Here is a 19,708-nt window from a genome sequence, read left to right on the forward strand (position 1 = left end):
ACACCAAGATCATTGGGTCACAACTTGATCTAAGAAAATTGAAATTAAAAATGAACAATTATAGGAACAAATTGTAATTTTATTGGGATCAGGGCTTCTTTGGAGTGGATATTGCACGAAACAGGAGCAAAGGTCTAGTCAGAAATTAAAAAAAAGAAATGCAGGAGCTTGATCGCCCCGACGCGGAGGGCCCGACCGCCGCCGTCAAGATCGTCCCGTCAAGCTCGAGGCCCCCAACAGGGAGAACAATGAAAGGAAGAGATTGAACTTTTTTTTACCTTCGATCACAGTGAGGAATGTGGAGGATGTTTATGTTAAATGTATTTTGTGTGTTCTGTTGCTTTTTAGTAGTATGACTGTATGGCAAATCAAATTCCTCGTATGTTGCAAAACATACTTGGCTAATAAAGTGTGATTGTGATTACAAGCTTTCATTGTTGCAGTATTCTAGGTGATGAAGTCATTGGAATTTGGTCTCGAAATCTTGATAAAGCTGATGTGAATTGTGCCTGTGTGTCTCACTCCGGACTCAACATTGTAACAGGAGATGACTTTGGCATGGTGAAACTCTTTGACTTTCCCTGCACAGAGAAATTTGTAAGTTTCTTCCTACTTGCTCATATGGCAGAATTGCACCACACAGATCTTTCATTTGATAATTGTTTACATTTTAGAATGTTTCCCGTAAAGTTTTGGCTAAGGCATCAGGAATAATTAATCTCTCAAATCAACACAAGTTTAAAAAAAAAAAAGATTTTGTTCAGTGTAAACTTGCTGTGTTTACTACATCATGGTAGTGACATTAATTAAAGTAACAGTTGCTTTATTGAGAATCAAAGTTGTTATATAAATGCAAGTTTATTTTATCTTACTCTGGTTGGTCATCTGCTTTGGTTATTCCAAATTGCATGTGTTTTCATTCTCCTATCTACAAAAATGTTCAAACTTTTCTTTCCCCATCCCTTCCAAGTTCAGGGAGCTCAGATCTACAAATGAGCCACCTACTGGTTACACAGAAAAGCTGGAGAAACTCAGCGGGTGCAGCAGCATCTATGGAGCGAAGGAAATAGGCAACGTTTCGGGCCGAAACCCTTCTTCAGACTGATCAGGGGTGGGGGTGGGTGGGGACAAGAAAGGGAAAAGGAGGAGTAGCCGGAAGGCTGGAGGGTGGGAGGAGACAGCAGGGGAGCTGAGGAAGGGGAGGAGACAGCAAGGACTAGCAGAATTGGGAGAAGTCGATGTTCATGCCCCCGGGGTGTTCGATGTGTGCCCCCGATGTTCATGCCACCTACTGGCTTTCTTTAATGGTTTTCATTTTGCCATCAAACCCAACCTCATTCTAAGATTTCACTTTCTTTGCTCGGAAGCTAGGCCCATTTCCAAATTCAATTTTTCTAACCTGAATGCATATTCATCCTCACCATAACTGTATTTGAACCTACCAAGATCCAATCACTCACACATGCTCACTTTAATTAAACAATCTACCTATTTCACCAAGTTAAAAAGCCTTTTCTGACAGCCATCTTGGGCAGTTCCATGCATGGTTTCCCTATTTAATGCCATGGAAATATCCAAATCACTGGTTGTTCTTTCCACCTATATCATTATCCTTCAACAAATCTTGGCTCCCATGCTGTACATGCAACTGCTACTGATTACATTTCCATCTGTGCCTACATACTGTACTTAAGCCTACCTCACCACCATCCTTTTCATTCCCTACTGTATGTCAATTGTCTATAATCAACCACAACTGCCTTGAATTGGTTTATCTAATCTCTCGTACAGATTCTACTGCCTGCCAATGTTTAAAGCAAAATAATGTTTTTACTTTATTACAAAAAGTATCCCTTCAACATTAAAACACCACCAGTGTCGAGAAATTCAAAATTTGCTGCACCATATTTAAAACATTAGCCTCATAAAAGACTGTTTTAAATGTGTGTTTGTGCCAGGGAATGGGTAGTAGTAAATTTATTTTGTCACCAACTCCATTTTAGCCTCCACAGAGAGCAGTGGCGCCAAATCACTGGATGGATTTAAGAGAGAGTTAGATAGAGCTCTAGGGGTTAGTGGTATCAAGGGATATGGGGAGAAGGCAGGCACGGGTTATTGATTGGGGACGATCAGCCACGATCACAATGAATGGCGGTGCTGGCTCGAAGGGTCGAATGGCCTCCTCCTGCACCTATTTTCTATATCCACAGCCCCAATTGCATAATTTTCCACAAACTTTACCACCCAAGCTGCTTGTACAATATGTACAACGTAACCATTTCATCAAAAATACATAATCTGACTCAACTTGTTTGCTTCTTTTGGGGACTTTCAGACTTGTTCTTATATTAATGATTACATTTATCACAGCTTTTATTTTTACACACAGGCAAAACACAAAAAGTATTTGGGTCACTCTACCCAGATCACCAACATAAAGTTCACAAGTGGAGACAGATACGTTGTCAGTGCTGGAGGACAAGATTGTAGGTATGATTGTCAAATTTTATGACTACAGAGTTGACTTTTATTCTTAGCATAAGAATATATATATATATTATATATTGGCAATAAACAAAACAAAACTTTAATTTCCACTTGTTTAAGCAGCAAAATTACACTCCTATAATTTACAATTCATTAAACAACATTTTCTTTTCTCTCCCTTCTGATTCAAGTTTGTTTGTCTGGAAGTGTTTATGAAAATAGCAATTAATCAAAAGAAAGCAAATGGCCGTGAAGCAGAACCTGAATCGAGCAGTCGCGAAGCTCAGTTTAATGAGAAAAAATACAAAGAGCTCAAGATTTAAAAATAACAAGGCAGCTAACACTATCTGCAAGCTAAATTGGGAAGGCATTTTGGTAAATGCTTAAACTATTTTTGTTTTAAGGCATTTTACCAGATTTTCTACTGCACAGCCATATGTATATTAATTGATGCAGTTGAAACAGTGTTCAAATCACATTCTTGAATTTTAGGCATAGCTTGTGTTCTAACTTTAATGTTGACTTACAAATTACTTTGACCATTTTACATCTATGGTCCTGTTGTCAAGGACAGAATTTCTAAACAATCATGTGGCAATGCCATGAAAATGGTTAATTGAGTTCTATCAATATACTAAAAAGTAAATATTGTAAGTACACTGCTAAATGTAACACAAACTTAATATCTTCAATCTTGTGCTGTAGCTGATTTGGTAAGCAGCCTTAGGACATTTATAGTAAACAGTTGCTTTTACTTTTTTTTAAATGCTGGTGAGTGTTCTCAATAAAACTATGTAATAACTGATGGCCTTCATCTTGAATGTACCTAACCATTTAAATTGAAAAGCTGAAGCAAGCATGCCAAAGCATACAATGCACTATTGTACCAATCACTGTGGCTACTTGAACAATTACATCTGGTTCAGTGTAATAAGTTTAATTTTAAACTTGTATCTTTTGACTTTAAGTGTCAAATTTGTGATTCTGCATATTATCATTTTTTTCATTTATGTACACAAAAATAAAATGTTACTTTTTGAAGTATATATAGTAAATGTGTAATACTTTGACTTACACCCTGGGTTGATATACAATTTACATTTGTTTTTCAATGTAATCAAATCACTAAATACTAATTTGTTTAATTTACACAAGTCAAACGATGTCTGTAAATGTAACGTAAATTAAATATTAAACAAAATTAAATACATGTAATTAATTTAACTCAAAATATTTTATTTAATCATGATTGGAGTCCGTACAAAAGGATTTAAGTCTACTGTCAAATTTTAGCAATTATAATGAAAGGAATCACTTTCGCTCCTGTACTTATACTGGTGCTTTGAAAAGATTTACCGTGACATATGCATAACTTACCAATGCACTAAGCTGCATTATTGTAACTTGAATACTTTGTACTGTGTAGTCTGCAAACAGCAATATTTCTCATTTATTGTTATAAAGGGCCTGTCCGACTTAGGCAATTTTCAGGCGACTAGGTTGTTGCCTGTATGGCCGTGAGTAGTTTCCTCAGTCGCCCAAAGAGTCGTAGCGTCTTTCTGTTCACCGCTGGATTTTCAACATGTTGAAACATTTTCTGAGACAGTCGGCGACAGTGGGTTTGACGCCAATGAGCATAGCTTGACTTCTCCTGACGTAGCGGCTGTCGTAATTGTCGCTGGTGCTGACCTTTTTTTTTGTTTGTTAAAGTAATGATTCTATTTCTATTTTATGTTGAAGGAGGGGTCCAGTTGCCAGTTTTTAGGCGACCTATGAAAGTCGCCTAAAAATAGCCTAAGTAGGACAGGCCCTTAACACTTCTACTTATTCAACACTAATGATAAATTCAGTTACTTAAAATCGAAATAAACTGCGTGTCATTTTGTTTTGAAAAACTAATTGAGATTAATTACATTCTGGTATTAGACTAACACAAAAACTCACCCTCATCTTGGATTACTGTAGAATGATGTGTTGGAATAACAGAGATGGAAAAATTTAATTCCTTGAGATGTATGTTAGTTGATACTGGATTATGCTTAGAAAAACTAAAAGCTATGCTCTAAATCTGAAATGTAACATGCACAAAAATACTTAACACAGTAGTTGGGTGTCTCTGAGTCATTGACAAGATACATTTAATCTATGAGCAATGTACTGTTGGGTGACAACCTGATTTATGCAAATAATAAATTATATTTCCCAATTTTGTAGTTTATAGGGAGAACTTTCAAATAAACTATGCAATCCCTCTTGAGAATGATTTACACTACTAATAACCACAAAATAATTAATTCTAAAAATCAAGATTCCATGTACTATGCCAAAAAACAAACTGTGTATTCCTTCACAATAAAACAACCAATATTTCCACGCCTTCAAACGTATTTTCATTTAAAACTCAAACTTGTTCCACAAACTTTGCAAATACATTTACTGTTTGTTTTTGAAGCATCAAAATTGAACATCTTTAGAAAAGGAATTGAAAATCCAATGAAAGTAAATATCAAGCATTACATTTTATTCAACTGATCTTTGTTTTAGTGTTTCCCAAAAGTTCTACAGCTAATTCTCATGGGGCAAAGGAGAGTATGCTTTGCACACCTGGTTTTAATTTCCCCATGTAAAGTACAACTCCTGGGGCAATGCTGTTTTTTTTACAGGAGGGTAAATAGTAGAAAGCAGCAGAATATATATGCAAGTTTAAGAAGGAACTGCAGCTGCTGGAAAATCGAAGGTAGACAAAAATGCTGGAGAAACTCAGCGGGTGAGGCGGCATCTATGGAGCGAAGGAAATATTCAACGTTTCGGGTCGAGACCCGAAACGTTGCCTATTTCCTTCGCTCCATAGATGCTGCCTCACCCGCTGAGTTTCTCCAGAATATACACGCATGTAAAATTGTGGTAAGGATATAAAACACTTAAATTACAAACAACAATATGGTCATGAGAGAATAATCTGAAGGAGAGCCAGTGCAAAAGAACAAAACCAGTAACTGATTCATGAAACAAACTTAATTCTTTTACTATAAACCCATCCTCAACAGAAGTGGTCTTACATCAATATGATGTTCTTTGAAATTTTCCATTGAATTCAAGATACTGTCTCTAACAGCACAAAATACAAGTCACACAATGCACCTTACAAAACCTATTGAGAAATGACATGTCAATATCCAAATTATATGCAAAAAAAATTAGTTGGTTCATGTTGGGGAGAAAATTACTTTAAAAATATTGGATACTCAATGTTAAAGAAAATTGTAAGAGGGAAAATACAAATTTGTAAAATGCTACATTAAACAGTTGCAATCCTTTATCCACAGTAGGTTCTGCACGATCCAAACTGATCATTCACTGAAAAAGAAAGTAAAGATGTCTAAGATTTTATTAGTAGTATTAATAATCCTATAAAATTGACATTTAAATTGCGATGACAGAGGAAAATTAACCTTTAATATTTACAAATTAATCTCAAAATTGACTAGTTATTATCTTGCAATACCTATACAATCTATATACTTTTAAAACTCTGTGTGTGTGGGTGTACAGCATTTTGCCTTTGCAACGAATCTCCTCGAAAACCAAACGCAAAATCGCGGAGATTATTACAATTTCGGTAGGGATTTATCTTATGAGTTCAGAAATCCACTCCTTGGTCAATTATTTCCCCAGATTTTGAAAAACATTTATCAGAAAACTCACTAAAAAATTATATAATCACCGCTTGAGCTGCTGACGTCACAATGCCCACATTCCCACCAAACGAGGCCCACCTGTCTCCAGGCCCCGCCGCTGTAGACTAAAGCCCCGCGCCCAGCCCAAGTACGCTCGCGCCACGCCTCCCGCAGCTGGACTCCCACACCCACCCGCCCATTAACTCCACTTGGTCTAGTTACCTATACAATCAACAATTACCTGTTTTGTTGAGATCTGGTCCATTTTAGTGCATGGCGTGGAGGTAATGCAATTGTAGGATGGTAGAATGTGCAGTCAGCTCTTTTACAGTGTGAACTGAAGCGGCAAGGCTGGGAAAAATGAAGGTGAAAGTCATTACTTGTACAAATGCATCAGTTACAATAAATTCTGAAGAACGTTGCATACCTTCGGATGGATAAAAGGGCACTCCACCTTTTTGCAATCTGGAAAAAATCGACAGAGAGAACTGCTTACGTTTATCACAGGAGCTGTAAAATAAGTAAGATTTAAGATCAACTGTTCCCGTTTCAAAAATGAGTTAACATCCAAGTAAAATCCAAGTAACATCAAAGCCAGACATAAAAAGCTTTTTTTCTACTCAACAGCCAAAAGTCTGTAGCCTTCACATGTTCAAATTATAATGTTTTATTTTTAATTCTCTACTGTATATCGTGTTGTTACTTGCGAAAAAAAGACCAAGGCAAATTCCTTGTTTGTATACATACTTGGCTAATAATAAATGGACATTTATTTATTTAAATGTCAGTGATTTCCCCCACTACTACTCTACATATCAATTTTTTTGCTGCTACTCAAACTTTGACAAGTTTTCCCTATACAAATTCATATTGCCTAAAACTATAATACACACAACCTATGTATACCAGAGGTGGCAGCATCACAGTACCCCAGCCCACTGAGGGGGCAAAGTGGCAAGAGGTGTGGCAGCCCAGTTTCTATCAGGATACCTGTAAATTCTGTGGAAGATATTTTCATTCTTATGCACACACAATAATAGATATGGTGATTTGAATTACACTTGCACCTCATGATTGAATTATACCATATTTTCCTCACACAACTACACTTGCAGACCAAAAATGGTCCCTTTGGTAGATTTGGGCAGGTAATCATAAATATACTCCACCATCTCAAACACTAGAGCTGGCTGGTTGGTAGTCTATAGGAGATGCCAAATTCAGATTAAAGCCTACTTCTAATATGCCAATCAGGTTTTAATCACACAAGGGACTAATTTTAGAAAGTGGCACAAGGTGCTGAATAGCCTCATTATGTTCCAATCTTGAGGTACAAAATGGCCAAGACACAAATCAGGCATTTTCCATCTTTTGATATCCGTTGCAATCATCTTTACAGTAGCCCTTAATTTTCAAGTTGCCAAAACTTGTTACTTTCTCTTTCTATAGTGTGGAATACTGTGGTAAGGAAGAATAGCATATGCCTTATACATTTTACCTTTATTTATTGGGAGCCACAAAAAAAGTAAAAGATCATGCAGATGCTAGTCTTTCAGGTGTTATGGGACATAGAGGAAAAGGGAGTTGTTTAAAGAAACACAGTATAACCAAGACAAAACTACATTCCAAACAGAATCTATCTATAATAATAATAATAAATTTTATTTATGGGCGCCTTTCAAGAGTCTCAAGGACACCTTACAAAAATTTAGCAAGTAAAGCAAGATATCTATCTATATCATATGTCTATTTCTATGTGTGTGTGTGTGGGGTGTGTGTATGTCATTTTGCCTTTGAAACGTATCTCCTCGAAAACCAGATGCAAAAACGATTTAATGTGATGTACATGCCACCGACAAGGCCATCTTTTGTTATCCAAATCCAATCATTAAACTTTGCTGTGCTGGGTTAGGCTGTCAGATTTTTCCCCTTTGTTATCTAAATCTAATCATTAAACTTTACTGTGCTGGGTTAGGCTGGCAGATTCTTTCCCTGAAGGACATTTGTTGTGAAGTACTCTGTGTTCTGCGGGGAGTGCTATTTTTAGAACCCATAGCATTTAAAATTTGTGTTAAACTGGCAACGCTGTTTAAACCTGGAGCAGGACAGGCTTAAAGCTTACAAAAATAATTATCCAGATCTTGAAATTTAAAATACTAATAGATTTAATCTGCTATAATTTTTAAAGTTACAGTATGACTTTTTATATCCATGCATTTTATAAGCAGCAAGATGAAACAGGAAGTCGAGCTGATTTTTTTAAAAATCCGTATTTTACAAAGTAAATCCGTACATCCGTATTCTGATCGCATTTTCCATACAAAATGCGGAAAAATCCGTACTACTAGGAAGCTCTGCTAAAAGCTCTCTCTTGAAAGTATCCAGAGAACTGGCCTCCACTGCTCTCTGAGGCAGAGAATTCCACACTCACAACTCTCTGTGTGAAAAAGTGTTTCATCATCTCCGTTCTAAATGACTTTCCCCTTATTCTTAAACAGTGGCGTGTGGTTCTGTACTCCCCCAACATCGGGAACATGTTTCCTGCCTCTAGCATGTCCAAACCCTTAATAATCTTATATGTTTCAATAAGATCCCCTCGCATCCTTCTAAACTCCAGAGTATACAAGCCCAACCGCTCCATTCTCTCAGCATATGACAGTCCCGCCATCCTGGGAATTAACCTTTTAAACCTACGCTGCACTCCCTCAATTGCAATAATGCCCTTCCTCAAATTAGGGGACCAAAACTGCACACAATACTCCAGGTGTGGTCTCACTAGGGCCCTACACAACTGCAGAAGGACCTCTTTGCTCCTATACTTAACTCCTCTTGTTATGAAGGCCAACATGCCATTCGCTTTCTTCAATGCCTGCTGTACCTACATGATTACTTTCATTGACTGATGAACAGGCACCCCCAGATCCCTTTCCCAACTTGACACCATTTAGATAGTAATCTGCCTTCTTGTTTTTGCTACCAAAGTGGATAATCTCACATTTATCCACATTAAACTGCATCTGCCATGCATCTGCCCACTCACCCAACCTGCCCAAGTCACCCTGCATTATCATAGCATCCTCCTCACTGTTCATACTGCCACCCAGCTTTGTGTCATCTGCAAATTTGCTGTTACTTTGAATCCCTTCATCTAAATCATTGATGTATATTGTAAATAGTTGTGGTCCCAGCACCGAGCCTTGCGGCACCCCACTAGCCTGCCATTCGGAAAGGGGCACGTTAATCCCTATTCGTTTCCTGTCTGCCAACCAATTTTCTATCCATGTCAGCACTCCACCCCAATACCATGTGCCCTACTTTTGCCCAATCTCCTATGTGCAGAGCTATCAAGTTTTGTCAGAGCATTTCAGTATTCTAGTACCTGAAAATCAGTATTTTTACACGGTGCCATTTTGCTGAAAGAAATGTTATTTTTTTATGTGCGGTCATACCCATGTAAGAGTACAAGAATGCATAACTTTGCTACCAATTGACATGCCTTCTGCGCACCTTACTTGACAGTGCATTCATTGCCATCTCTTTGTATGCTGCTGTTTGAATGGCTGCTTCTTGCTTTTAGCACCCAATGATGATATAAAGCCATTTTAGAAGCCTCCCTCTCCCTCCTTCCCTCTCTCTCTCCCCCCCTTTCCCACACCCTCCCTCTCTCCTTCCTTTTTTCCTCCCTCCCTCTCTTATTCCCTCCCTCCCTCCCCGAACAGTCTGTGACCCATAGCGCTATGTTTAAAGCAAAGATACTCTGGTATCTTTGGTTTAAAGCCCATAGCGCTCCAGCTTGTAGTGCTATATTTAGAACCCATAGAGCTGTAGTTGACAGCTCTTTGTTTAAATTCCACCGCGCTAAACTGACAGCGCTGTTTAAACCTGGTGCGGGACAGGCAGATCAATGCCTACAAAAATAATCATCCAGATCTTGCAATTTAAAATACTAATAGATTTAATCTGCTATAATTTTTAGAGGTACAGTATGACTTTTTTATATCCTTGCATTTTTTAAGCAGCAAGATGAAACAGGAAGTCGGGCTGATTTTGAAAAAATCCGTATTTAACAAAGCAAAATCGTACATCCATATTCTTATCTCATTTCCGTACAAAATACGTAAAACCCGAACTACTAGGCAGCTCTGTATGTGTCTACCCAACACCATCAGTCTACCCAACACCATTTCCTGCCTAATATGGATTTCCTTCAGTTCCTCCGTCACCCCAGATCCTCTGGCTACTAGTACATCAGGAAGACTGTTTGTGTCCTCCTTACTGAAGATGGATCGAAAGTACCTGTTCCACTCATCTGCCATTTCCTTGTTCCCCATATTAAATTAACCTTTTTCAGTCTTCAAGGGTCCAACTTTGGTCTTAACTATTTTTTTCCTCTTCTACATATGACAGTATTCAAGTAGTTTATTTAATGGTTGTATTTCATGTGTCAACCAAGACAAGGAGCAACATTTCATCAAGGGGGACATCATAGCCAAGACTGATTATGGAGACATGGGTGAATAGATATGTGCATTGCTTTAAAAAAAAATCTCCAGTCCTGACGATTAACCCAGTTTGTATTGATCAAATGGATGTCTACTTTGCCAGTTGTAAAGGTCTTGATTGATTTGTGTGACCACAACCATTATAAATGTTGGTACACAAAAAAGCTGGAGAAACTCAGCGGGTGCAGCAGCATCTATGGAGCGAAGGAAATAGGCAACGTTTCGGGCCGAAACCCATCTTCAGACATTCTTTGATTAACAGCACAAATAAAATCAGCACAATGCAGAGGTGGAATACTGTTACAGAAAGTATTAAAGATGCAGCAAGTTTGCTCTAGTAAAAATTAAAATGATACAGCTTAAATTGGACATGGCATCTTGGTGCATGCCAATCAATGTAGATTTAAACTGCTCGTGTTTATTTCATCTAATGAACGAGCTGGGTGTTCATGACAAGCTGATGATTATCATCATAACTAAGAACAGATTTATAAAACCAAATTCTAGATTTTCATGAAATTTAAGTTGTGTGATGTTGATTTGAACTCTTATAAGTATTTATATTCAGGATTCTGGCGTACTAGTCTGGTAGTTTCAACTCTCGATGAGAATCTCTTGATTTCAGCAGTTACAGCACCGAAAATGGTTTCAACATTCTACCTCCCTGAAAAATTACCTTTTGGTAACAACCTCAAGTATTGAGATTCAATTCTTCATTCATGAATCAATATTGTACTATACAAACCTGGCTGTTTTGGCACCACAGCAGTCCGTCTGCTTGCGTGTGTGTATGGACAATCTGGTCTAGTACACTTGGAATCATATTTGCAGTTTGGATGGATAAATAGGCATTTGTCCCCAAATTTACACTTTGGAAAGGTTCTAGGAAAGAGCAAAGATATCACTATAATAAAGACATATCACAATAAACTTTATGCAATGAGTGGAAGTTCATTGAATTTTACAATATAAACAAAAATGCCAATATTCACACAAGCACAATTGCATTGCTTATATTTTTCCAACTGACCATTTAATTTGAAACCAAGAAGGCTGTCATCAAAAAAGCCAGATCTTTGCAATAACACCGCTCATATGATTTGCTTACTTAAATTAGATGCAGGAGTAGGCCATTCGGCCCTTCGAGCCTGCACCGCCATTCAATATGATCATGGCTGATCATCCAACTCAGTATCCCGGACCTGCCTTCTCTCCATACCCTCTGATCCCTTAGCCACAAGAGCCACATCTAACTCCCTCTTAAATATAGCCAATGAACTGGCCTCGACTACCCCTCTGTGGCATCTCGGTTTTAAAGGATTTCCCCCTTATCCTTAAGCTGTGACCCCTTGTCCTGAACTTCCCCAACATCGGGAGCAATCTTCCTGCATCTAGCCAGTCCAACCCCTTAAGAATTTTGTAAGTTTCTATAAGATCCCCTCTCAATCTTCTAAAATTCTAGAGTACAAACCAAGTCTATCCAGTCTTTCTTCATAAGACAGTCCTGACATCCCAGGAATCAGTCTGGTGAACCTTCTCTGCACTCCCTCTATGGCAAGAATGTCCTTCCTCAGATTTGGAGACCAAAACTGTACGCAATACTCCAGGTTTGGTCTCACCAAGACCCTGTACAACTGCAGTAGAACCTGAAGAAGGGTTTCGGCCCGAAACGTTGCCTATTTCCTTCGCTCCATAGATGCTGCTGCACCCGCTGAGTTTCTCCAGCTTTTTTGTGTAACCTGCAGTAGAACCTCCCTGCTCCTATACTCAAATCCTTTTGCAATGAAAGCTAACATATCTTCACTGCCTGCTGCACCTGCATGCCTACTTTCAATGACTGATGTACCATGACACCCAGGTCTCGCTGCATCTCCCCTTTTTCTAGTCGGCCACCATTTAGATAATAGTCTGCTTTCCTGTTTTTGCCACCAAAATCATAACCTCACACTTATCCACATTATACTGCATCTGCCAAACATTTGCCCACTCACCCAGCCTATCCAAGTCACCTTGCAGTCTCCTAGCATCCTCCTCACAGCTAACACTGCCCCCCCAGCTTCGTGTCATCCGCAAACTTGGAGATATTGCTTTCAATTCCCTCATCCAGATCATTAATATATATTGTAAATAGCTGGGGTCCTAGCACTGAGCCTTGCGGTACCCCACTAGTCACTGCCTGCCATTGTGAAAAGGACCCGTTTACTCCCACTCTTTGATTCCTGTTTGCCAGCCAGTTCTCTATCCACATCAATACTGAACCCCCAATGCCGTGTGCTTTAAGTTTGCATACTAATCTCTTATGTGGGACCTTGTCGAAAGCCTTCTGGAAGTCCAGATACACCACATCCACTGGTTCTCCCCTATCCACGCTACTAGTTACATCCTCGAAAAATTCTATAAGATTCGTCAGACATGATTTACCTCTCATAAATCCATGCTGACTTTGTCCAATGATTTCACCACTTTCCAAATGTGCTGCTATCCCATCTTTAATAACTGACTCTAGCAGTTTCCCCACTACCGATGTTAGACTAACTGGTCTGTAATTCCCCGTTTTCTCTCTCCCTCCCTTCTTAAAAAGTGGGTTTACGCTTGCTACCCACCAATCCTCAGGAACTACTCCAGAATCTAAAGAGTTTTGAAAGATTATTACTAAGGCATCCACTATTTCTGGAGCTAGGTCCTTAAGTACTCTGGGATGCAGCCTATCTGGCCCTGGGGATTTATCGGCCTTTAATCCATTCAATTTACCCAACACCACTTCACCATGTCCTAACCTGGATTTTCACTCAATTCCTCCAACTCCTTTGACCCGCGGTCCCCTGCTATTTCGGCAAATTATTTTCATGTCTTCCTTAGTGAAGACGGAACCAAAGTAGTCATATTCAATTGGTCCGCCATATCCTTGTTCCTCATGATCAACTCACCCGTTTCTGACTGCAAGGGACCTACATTTGTTTTAACTAATCTCTTTCTTTTCACATATCTATAAAAACTTTTGCAGTCAGTTTTTATGTTCACTGTCAGTTTTCTTTCATAATCTATTTTTCCTTTCCTAATTAAGCCCTTTGTCCTCCTCTGCTGGTCTCTGAATTTCTCCCAGTCCTCCGGTATGCTGCTTTTTCTGGCTAATTTGTACGCATCATCCTTCGCTTTGATACTATCCCTGATTTCCCTTGTTATCCACGGATGTACTACCTTCCCTGATTTATTCTTTTGCCAAACCGGGATGAACAATTTTTGTAGTTCATCCATGCAGTCTTTAAATGTCTTCCATTGCACATCCACCGTCAACCCTTTTAGAATTAATTGCCAGTCAATCTTGGCCAATTCACGTCTCATACCCTCAAAGTTACCTTTCTTTAAGTTCAGAACCCTCGTTTCTGAATTAACAATGTCAGGGAATTAACAACTGGCAGGGAACATAAAAACTGACTGCAAAAGTTTTTATAGTTATGTGAAAAGAAAGAGATTAGTTAAAACAAATGTAGGTCCCTTGCAGTCAGAAACGGGTGAGTTGATCATGAGGAACAAGGATATGATTTGCTTACTTAAAGCTTTGTTGGGTTACAAGTTTTCTTCTGGGGAATAAGACATCAGAATTACTACATGAAGCAAGGGGATCAACTCATGGTTTTTGGAATTTGAATTTAGGACACATATGCTAGAAATACCCAAGGGGTCAGGTAACATCTATGGAGAAACATTACATTTAAGACTGATCCGCCTCTTGCAGGTTCCAAAAACACACCAGTGTTAAAGGTTTAGCTAGGCATCATGTTTGGCACAGACATTGTGGGCTGAAGGGCCTGTTCATGTGCTGGACTGTTCTATGTTCTTTAATTTAACAGTGTATTTTCTTAACCGTTGCACAAATATTAAGGTCAGAATTAAAAAGTATTAGAAAAATCAGGCGAAGAACTTAGTTAAGAAGTAAGATTCAATTTTAGGGGTAGTGAACTTTTGGAATACTCTATTCAAGAGGGCTCTGGTGGCCCAATCACTATTCAGTGAATCAAAAAATATGAGGTTAGGACAGGGAAGTGTTATTAAGATACAAGATTTTATTGAATGGTAGAGCAGGTGTACCTATCCAAAAGCCTCTTAAACATCACTATCGTATGTGCCTCCACTACCACTCCTGGCAGCGTGATTAAGGCCCCCACCACCATTGGTGTAAACATTTGCTCCACATCTCCTTTAAACTTTGCCTCTTCTACCTTAAAGTTATATCCACTAGTCGTAGTCATTTCCACCTTGGGAAAAAGGTTTTGACCATCTATCCCATCTATGCCTCTCATAAATCTATATACTGTTATCAGATCTCCCCTCAGCCTCTGCTGCTCTGGAGAAAACAATCCAAGTTTGTCAAACCTCTCCTTACAGCTATTACCTGCTAATCCAGGCAGCATTCTGTTAAAACTCTTTTGTACCCTTTCCAAAGCCTCCACATCTTTATTGTATTGGAGCGAGCAATTGTATTGGATACTCATCAGCTAAGGTGCCGTCCTGACCTCCGATCCATCTCAATGGAGACCTTTGAACTATCTTTAATCGGACTTCAATGTTATATCTTGCACTAAATGTTTATCCTATATCTGTGTACCTCGGTACACATGATAATAATAGACAAAACTACTCCAAATGCTGCATCTTGACTTCCTGACTGTTATTCTCAATGCCCTAACCAATGAAAGCAAGCAATATAATCTTTCCTTGCCACTCCATCTGCTTGTGATGCCACTTTCAGGGAACTATGGACCTGGACCCCAAGATTTCCCTGTATATTAATCTGTTAAGAATCTTGCCATTAACTGTATACTTTCCCCATGCATTCGACCTCCCAAAGTGCAACACTTACTTGAATTAATGATAAATGCCTTGGACTTAAGGTACTCACTTGCATGAAGCTACAGGATGATGGTACATACAATCATCACCATTTTTACAGGCTGGCCAGTACTTGCATCGCTCTAGAAGTTTCTGTCGTTTTGGTTGAAAGCTGCTGTCATCAACCTCTTCTTCTAATATTGGAAAAATAAGATAATTTGATATATTCAATAGAAAAAGGATTGAACACTAGTTTTGTTCTTTTATGCAGGTTAGAATTCTGTCAATTTCCATTCAATAATTTCTGAAGGTCCAGTCCCACTTGGGCAACCCAATCAGCGAGTTCTGGCGAGTTTGCCCTCGACTCATACTCGCAGCATGGTCGACACGAGGTCGTAGGAGGTCTTCATAACTCTCCTTCATGCTCGATAGTGGTCTCTGCGTACTCGAGGCATCAGCTAGGTCGCGACAGTTTTTTCAATATATAAAAAAATGCCCGCGAGTAAAAAAAGGTCACCGTGGAAAAAATCGATACTTTTTTTACTCATAGGTTTAGTCGTAGTAGGTCGGCATGGTAGTCATAGGTAATCAAGGGTAGTTGAAGGTAGTCGTAGTCTTCATCATAGTCGAAGGGAGGTCGGAGGTCGTCTTCACTCTCCAGTAGCCCAATTTTCCAGAAGTTAGTCATAGCTAGTCGAAGCTGGTCTTCAACATAGCCGAAGGAGGTCTTCAACATGTCAATTTTTCAAACTCTTCTAAACTCGCCAATTAGGTCGCCCGTGGGACAGCCCCTTCAGCCAAACATTAAAGGGTCATCAAATAAACAATATTGGTATTGGTTTAACTTAAATATATTTTAATGATCCAAAGTGAATTCAATTTTAAAAAGTTAACACAAGTATTTACTGCCTTTTGTCTTGATTGTCACCTTTCGACTAGTCCCAATCAGTATGTCAGTTCAGAATGAGTAACTGTTAAAGCCCTTTCCCACGGTTCGAGTTCATTCCAAGAGTTCTCCCGAGTTTGCCCCGATTCAAACTCGGAGATTTACGGTAATGGCTACTCGTCGGTACTCGGGGCTCTCGTGGACATTTTTCAACATGTTGAAAAATCTTCACGAGTCTTCCTGTGCTTACCTGCCGTTAGCGCGTCTTCCCGAGTACCTGCCGTTAGCATAACGAGCCACTAAGAGACGTCCCCCGAACTCAGAACCGCTATGTTCATTCTCCGTGCTTACCACGAGTTTGAATTTTTTTAAACTCGGGAGAGCTCTTGGAATGAACTCGTACCGTGGGACAGGGCTTTTACATGGAACCAGTGCAGCCAACAAACACCAGTTGTGACTAAACTACAACACACATATGATCTTATACGATTTTGCCTAAACCACAAACAAAGCCACAAGAGCAAAAATAAACTTTGGCTCTTTGCCCATTGCAACAAATGCCAGGATCTCATGAGCCTCTTTTGTCGCCAAGAGTAACAAATAAGCTACTTTTCCATAACCAGTAAGTGGCAAACATAACCCCAAAACCTAGCCATTTTAGCCCTCAATCTGCAACTCGCATTCACTGCTACCTTGTCTTTCATGCTCTCTTAAAACTCAACCTAGTGTAAGAGATCTCATTCTGAACAACCACACCCACATCCCCATAAGATCCTACAAACTCTACCATTGCTATTTTACATATGATCATTCCCTCTCCATAACCTCTTCCTTCAGAAGGTGTTTGAATAAATCATCTCTGGCATTCATACCCAATTTTGTCAAAACTCCTTGTTTAATTTACTCCTGCTCAATTTTGATCAGACCACAGAGCTGAAATACACTTCCTCATCCTTTCTGCAGCATTTGAAATGGATAACCACACCACTCTCCTAGAATGATTGATTTCCATTATCAGAAGTGGGATACCTTACCTTGATTGCACTATTACTTCTCTAATGGGCCAGAACATCTCCAGCAATGTCTTCCTCTATCGCCCTCACCTGCCGATTACATCGCATAGCAGTTCTATGTGGTCACGCTCTTCTAATGTATTAGCAGATTCCATCTCTCTAATGTTTCTCCATTATCTTTACCCAGTTAGTCTACTTTTCCAAAATGTAGCCTCAGTTAAGTCTCCAACCAAATATTGGGAAGATAGAATGCATCACCGTCACATCTGGCACAAGCCCCTTAGCTTTGCCGCTTCTATTTGAGTCTGTTGCCATTGACTCAGAACTAAACCAGAATCCTATTTACCCACAGATAGGATGTTGGTACAACAACTTAAGACATTTGGCCCACTCCTTCCATTTCTCATGTTCATGTATCAGAATCAAAGACTGCTACCCCATTCAGTGATATCATTCATAACCATCTACCTGACTCACTTTCTTGCCAAAGTCCCTTCATTTGTTTACCAATATGCCTTAAATTTACTTGATATAATCAATAACTGAACATTCACAGCTCACTGACACAATTCCAAATATTTACAGTATTCAGAGTAAAAAAAAATCAGATTTAATTCATTATACCATCTAGTTCCAGACTCTCCAAAAGAAATGGGTTATCAGCATTAAACCTGTGAGTCCCTCTCAGATGGACAAAAAGATCATCTCCTATACTTCCATATTTTTACGAGGAAATACAAATTCTATTCATTTGCTTCTCAAGGAACACCCTTGTGATTTCAGGAAACCAATCAAGTGAGTATGGACACACTAACTTCAAGTAATGTATGCTCTTTCTTAGGAATGGACCAAAACTGCAGGTAAAACTTTCAGGTTGCATACAAGGCTGCAATATGAACACGTGTGTTATCAGCAAAGCTCCAGTACAAATGCAAAAAAAGACACATCATTATATTCCAATTCAACTTGTCACAAAGTACTATTTGGCTCCGTAATTGCTTGTCACCTTTCATGAGAAATTGCAGCACCTTTCATCAAAATTTTCAATATTAGCATACCAGTTTCTCTCCATTCTCATCAAGCGAGTAATCACACACTTTACTGCAATATACTTCACCTGTCACTTTCTTGCGTGCTCATTTAACCAATCTATATCAATTTGCATTATGAAATAGCTATTTCCCCATGTGGTTTTTGGTCAATAAAACTTGGATTAATTACTCAATAACCATACATGCCCAAGGATCTAATATGCATCTTAGTGGTGTCTCACTAAGACCCTGAAAACAATCCATTTATTCCTATCAATCTGCTCTTTCCCCCAAATCCATATGTCTTTATTTTATTTATTAACATCAGGGTACTTTGCAAGATGCTTTTTGAAAATCCTTTCACATTACATTTTCCTTTAACTGTCCTACTGGTTCCACCAAAAAAACCTTTATGCTTAAACATATTATGATTTTCCAAATGTCGTGTTTGACTTCCCAATGGATAATGGATTCTAGTATTTGATCAACAAGTGGGATCAAGTTAAGAGGGTCTGTAATTCATCTTCTCTTGCATGGTATTATATCTGATACCTTTTAATCTGTTCCAGAATATCTGACATTCTGAAAGATCATTAGTGCGTACATATCACCTTTCCATTCCCTTCAGAACATTGTTTACTTTGACCACTTCTGCTGAAACCCACATCCATGTTTATTTTCCCCCAACACTTCCCCCACTAGGATGTAAGGGAAGAAAATTAAATAAGTAATTAACAAAATGTGCTAATTGAACTGAATAAACATTTCCTCTATCTGGAAGCTTTCATGTGTAATTATTAACTCTAAAAACACCAAATTAACCAATTACCATCAGATTCAATCAATGTCTGAGCAACAGACTGTAATGATAATTTATATTTCCTTCCAGGCTCTTGTAAAGTACCCTCTTGCTCCACTGGCTCAGTCTCCTCATCATGCTCTGAAATAGATCCAGGAGGACTTGGAATGCCATCCAGTGTCACAATAAATTTAGGACTTGCTTCCTCGGAGTCAATTTGATCTCTATCAAGAAAATATAAAAACGGTGATTAATAACATTAAGCCTTTAATTAGAGATTAAAACAGGATAAATATAACCAAATATAGATAGAACAATAACATATTTAAGGAATCCAACTGCAGAGAAACTGCCATACTGACCTAAAAATTACTGTTAGGATATTTTAATAGCTACTAGAGTACTTGATCAGCAACTACAGATAATACATCCAGGTAAGCTTAGTGCATCTTAAGTAGGAATTTGCAAGCGGTAGAGTCCCCA

The 19,708-nt window shown here is 38.8% G+C and overlaps 2 protein-coding genes across 4 annotated transcripts in view; one reads left to right on the forward strand and one right to left on the reverse strand.

The window, feature by feature from the left end:
- Nucleotides 1-3,494, forward strand: part of LOC129700127 (echinoderm microtubule-associated protein-like 5) — a 134,892-nt gene extending 131,398 nt beyond the window's left edge. Inside the window, 3 exon segments of the mRNA XM_055640339.1 lie at nt 444-597; nt 2,390-2,490; nt 2,679-3,494. Coding sequence (XP_055496314.1) covers nt 444-597; nt 2,390-2,490; nt 2,679-2,703 — 280 coding nt within the window. The 3' untranslated portion in view covers nt 2,704-3,494.
- Nucleotides 3,495-4,804: 1,310 nt separating this feature from the next.
- The window catches only part of zc3h14 (zinc finger CCCH-type containing 14), a 47,720-nt gene continuing 32,816 nt past the window's right edge, over nt 4,805-19,708 (reverse strand). For 2 of the 3 annotated variants that reach the window (XM_055640341.1, XM_055640340.1), the window contains exons 11-16: nt 19,256-19,449; nt 15,567-15,690; nt 11,412-11,548; nt 6,592-6,674; nt 6,406-6,515; nt 5,485-5,844 (exon numbers count right to left, since the gene is read on the reverse strand). In XM_055640341.1, the coding sequence (XP_055496316.1) occupies nt 5,838-5,844; nt 6,406-6,515; nt 6,592-6,674; nt 11,412-11,548; nt 15,567-15,690; nt 19,256-19,449 (655 nt within the window). In that variant the 3' untranslated portion in view covers nt 5,485-5,837. Of the gene's footprint in view, nt 5,267-5,376; nt 5,845-6,405; nt 6,516-6,591; nt 6,675-11,411; nt 11,549-15,566; nt 15,691-19,255; nt 19,450-19,708 lie in introns of those variants that run through there. The other variant, XR_008723981.1, reaches the window with a different exon arrangement.

This window comes from Leucoraja erinacea, chromosome 9 (genome assembly GCF_028641065.1).
Source record: "Leucoraja erinacea ecotype New England chromosome 9, Leri_hhj_1, whole genome shotgun sequence".
Lineage (NCBI taxonomy): Eukaryota > Metazoa > Chordata > Chondrichthyes > Rajiformes > Rajidae > Leucoraja > Leucoraja erinaceus.